The sequence below is a fragment of the Pterocles gutturalis genome, unplaced genomic scaffold (genome assembly GCF_000699245.1).
Source record: "Pterocles gutturalis isolate BGI_N339 unplaced genomic scaffold, ASM69924v1 scaffold14136, whole genome shotgun sequence".
Classification (NCBI taxonomy): Eukaryota; Metazoa; Chordata; class Aves; order Pterocliformes; family Pteroclidae; genus Pterocles; species Pterocles gutturalis.
In genome coordinates, this window is record NW_010100556.1 from 6,120 (window position 1) to 10,559 (window position 4,440).

The 4,440-nt window shown below is 49.9% G+C and overlaps 1 protein-coding gene across 1 annotated transcript in view; it reads right to left on the minus strand.

Moving 5' to 3' along the window:
* The window catches only part of FGF8 (fibroblast growth factor 8 (androgen-induced)), an 8,123-nt gene extending 3,702 nt beyond the window's left edge, over positions 1 to 4,421 (minus strand). Inside the window, exons 1-2 of the mRNA XM_010080344.1 lie at positions 4,389 to 4,421; positions 2,173 to 2,353 (exon numbers count right to left, since the gene is read on the minus strand). Coding sequence (XP_010078646.1) covers positions 2,173 to 2,353; positions 4,389 to 4,421 — 214 coding nt within the window. The remainder of the gene's footprint in view (positions 1 to 2,172; positions 2,354 to 4,388) is intronic.
* Between the last annotated feature and the right edge of the window lie 19 nt (positions 4,422 to 4,440).

Genomic DNA, 4,440 nt, shown 5'->3' on the forward strand with positions numbered 1-4,440 from the left:
CCGGCGTGCACCCCCAGCCCCCCCAGCCGCTGAGGAAAACAACAACAACAACTCATCCCCAGGGACCTGCACCCCCAGACCTGTGCAGGTGACCCACAAACCCTGCAAACCCCAGCCCCAACAAGTGGAAAACCCCGGGTGCAGACAAAACCGGCAAGTGGGCAGGGAGCTGCACCGGCGTCCCCGGCCACTCACGGGGTGTAGTCCAGGCTGCAGCCGGCAGAGGTTTGCACAGTGGCAGGGGCAGCCCGGGAGCTGGGCTGCACCGGCTGCCCGCCTTCCCATAGAATTAAAAAAAGTCAATCAAATATTGACAATTAAGACAGATAACTGAAAATGCTGGACTCGATGTTAAGTAGGCTGTAAAAACGTCAGCGTGGGGAAAAGGGTCATCTGCAAAAATAAATCAACCCCTTTTACATGCCCACCCCCAAAAATGAGATAAAAAAAGCAGAAGGAAGGGCTCGGGGAGGGGGGCTCTTTTCTTTAAAAGTGGATTTCTAAATAACATTTTGGGGGAGTCCTTTTTTTTTCCTCTTTTTTGAGTGGGGGGAGCTTAACATTTTCCACTCTATTCTTGCACTTAAGTGACAGATTTATCCCAGTAAAATTATGTTTCGTGCTCAAACTTTGAAGGGAAAGTGGCTACGTAAATGCTGAAAAAATGCAGCGAGACACACTTGATCCCCCAACTGGACTGCGAAGAGGAGAAAGTATTCAGGAAATGTTAAAAAAGGTGAAAGTAAGAAGCGTTTTAATAGTTCTTCCAGACATGGGGGCCTCCCTAGAGATTCATATAGAACAATCCTGAACCTCTATTTTAACATTTACAGACTTGCAACTCTTTTAAAACTTTACATCTGAAAAACTGCTTTTTCTCTTCCTGATTTAGATCAGTCTTCATTTTCCTCCTTAGCTCTTCAAATGCTTAACCTTTTTTTATTACATTTTTACCAGAGTTTTTCAAACCACCACCAGTCCCCTCCTTCTGGCCTTATTTAAACCTGGTCGTTATTTAAATACGCATTAACTGCCTTTTAAACTCCAGGCATTATAGGACTAAAACAAGACAGGATTTTTTGCTTGGGAAATTAGCTAATGCCCTTTCAAGCCAGAGCTGCTCTAGGGTGGGAATAACTCATTTAGAAGATTAATGCTGGATGTACAGAGTACCATATAGATGGAATCTGTGCCGCACTTGCACTGCTAGTGTCCAGAGTGAAATTTTTAGCCAAGGAAAAAGGAAGAAAGAAAAGAAAAAAAAGAAAAACAGAAAGGGAAGGAAGAAATGTGTTTCTAGTAATCTCCCCAAGCAAGAAAGGGAAATTGCAGCTAATACCAAAGAAAAATGGTTGCGACTCCTCTGTGTGACACAGACAAATGCAGGCGCTCCCCCGATACAGGTGCAGGATCGGGTCCCTGCAGCCGGCCGCGTGGTGGTGCCGGCACTCGCTGCCCCCATGACCCCTGCACAGCGGCGTTTGACCATCCCAAGGTGTCATTAGCACACACCATCCAAGTATTTGGGCTTCGGGTGTCCCCAGCAGAGGGACAGCAGCAGGGGAGGTTTTGGGGAGGGGGTGCCAGGGCCAGTGCGATGGCAGAGAGGCCATAGCATGGGGCAGGCTCTCGTGCTCGCAGAGTCCCCCCAGCTTTGGGTCCAGAGATGCCGCAGCATCTTCACCTGCAGCCGAGTGCCTTGCTGACCCTCCGCTCAGGATTTATTTGGAGAGAGGAGGGACATCAGGAAAATGCTGCTTCAGACAGTTCTAGTTTAAGGAAGGTTTCTAAAGCAGCCGTTCCTGCTTCCTCCCCCCCCTTTTCTTTTTCAACTTTCTATTTATTTTCCAAAAGGAAGTCTCAGAGATCCCCAGCCCTGCAAAGAGCTGGGCTGAAATGACAGATGCTGCTCAGCACGCCATAGCCCCAAGCCCTCCAAGTCAGGTACAAACCAAGAACAAAAAAGAAAGGAGCAGAGCCCATCCTGCAAGTAATGATCCCCTACCTCAGCACCGGGAAACTGCCCTCACCTTGAATCACACAGCCGCTGAGCACTGGCCCCTATGTTCTCCTTTTACAAGCCCCCACAAGCCAAACGATTTTAATGATTTCTGGCTAACAAACAGGACAGAAATCCCTCCCTCTCCGCCTGCCCCCATCACGCATCCTTACCGTGCACATCCCCGTCCTCTGCCATCGCATTGATTTTCTTGTTGTCCAAGATCTGCACATGTTTCCCGCTGGTCCGGCTGTACAGCTGGTAGATACGGACGAGCCGCCGGCTGAGCTGATCCGTCACCAGGCTCTGCTCCCTCACATGCTGTGTAAAATTAGGTGGGGACTGAACAGTTACCTTTAGGAAATTAAAAAATATACGACACACCATTATAATCTCTACTCCTCAGAGGGGCGAATGGGCTGAGCCGAGATCACTGGCCTCCAGCCGGGCTTTATGGGGAGGTGCGGAGCCGGGACCCTGGTGGTGTCTCCTGTGCCAGCGAAGCCTCCCCAGGAGAAGGAGCATTAAGTTCTGCTCTGCAACCAGAGCCCTTTACGGAGACGTGCCCGCTCCAGACATGCCCTAAGCAGAGAGGTGCAGGTGGCTCGGGAATACGACAAGGCTCAGCAACCCCCAAAGGCCACCCTGGGACTCAGAAGGTCCCGGCTGGCACTGGAGTACCTGAGATGGGCATCTAGCCTGGGCACTGGATGGGGGCCATGATGCGGGATGGCACTGGGTTGCCCCCCCAAGGGGCTGACACACACGTCCCACTCCTCTCTCGCCTCTGCAGAAACATAGGACTGCTCCAGCTCCCTTGGACAAAAAAACACTGGTTTCAACAGCTGCCTTTCCTCTGGGTTCCAGGCTCTTTATTTGCTCGCAAGCACCCCACTTATTGAGATTTTTAAATATAAAGTTCACAGAGAAGGTAGAGCTATGAGGTATAACAGTTATAAGAAAACCATGCCCCAACCTAGGTATTTAATGGCATAAAAATCACAAGGATCCTAAAGCACTACCCGTGCAAACACATCCCTCATCCGCAGCAGCTGTTTGGTGCCGGCAGCAGGTTTGTCCCCAGCCCCAGCACATCAAACCCGTTAGCCCCAGAGCCGCAGCTGAGCCCATTCCCTCCAGACCCAGCACTGCTTCTCCTGGGCTTTAAATTATTTCATGAGCAGCCAAACCTGCTCCCCCCTCAGCCCTGGCTTGCAAGCCTGCACAGAAGTCTTTTTTCCCCCCTCGTCTCAAATCTCTCTTTTAAGTCTGGAAAGTTTCACTGCTCCCTGACATTTATAAAGATGTATTCTGAGCAAATGTTAGGAGATAGCTCCTTTCAACATCAGAAGGCTGGGACTACCCCCCGCCACCCCCACGTCAAATGGGAAGATTTCCTCCCGTCTTCAACAACAACAACAGAAAAACCCAATAAAAGCAAAAGCCACTGCTCTCCCAAAGCTGGCTTTATAGAGATATCTTCCCTTGACAATGTCATCTCTCTCCCTCTGCTCCTGCCTGTGCATATGTGTTTCCTATAGACGGGTTTTGGATAATGCAGCAGGATTCTCTCCCCAGCTCTGATGAGGGTACCATGTGGAGGAGAGGTCATTAGCCATGCTGCTATTTGGTCTCCATCTCATACTCCAAAATATTACAGCTATGTTTTTATACAATTGCACACTCCCAGCGCTTCATTCCCTTTGCTTTTCAGATGGAAACTCGATATTTTTTTTTCCAAGCTTCCAGGGAAATAATTGAAAAAAAAAAAAAAAGAAAAAGAAACTTAAAGGGCATTTTAAACAAAGCTTCTGCACCTGTGATCTCAGGGGGATGGGGGGGCTTCACCCTGGTTTGAAGGCACACTGCTCCCAGCGATGCGTGCCTGCTGGTATGCGGGTGTTGCACAAGCACTGCCCGGGCTGTTTAATCTATTCGTGACACTTCTGTCTCTGGCGATACAAACCAGTGATGCTCAAGTCTGACAATTTTAAGCTGAATCAAAACCTGCTCTTTTTAGTTACATTTTGGAGGGGGTAAGATCTCCCCTTTTTGATGCCGCTTTACTTTTTGGATGAAGCAGTGCAGGAAAACAACCCCAAATGAGAAGAACGGGGGTACCCACAGTGCCATTTAGAGGTGTGGGGTGAACAGGACTAATGCTACTTAAAAATAACCCTGCGCAATTCCTTGAAACCCCGAATCCTCCACACCTTATTTTGCACCCCAGGGGGCTCACCACTCAGCCTCGGCTTTTTACAGCCGGGCGACTTTTGTCTCCTGAGTTTTAAACTGTCCCTTCTCCTCCCTCCCGAGCCCGGAGCACAGGGCGGCGGGGACCCCCGATCCCCAAGGGACGAACAAAGCCGGGGGCCCGGCGGGCGCTTACCTGGGCTTGCAGGCAGAGGACGAACAAGTGCATTAGCCTGGGAGAGGAGAAA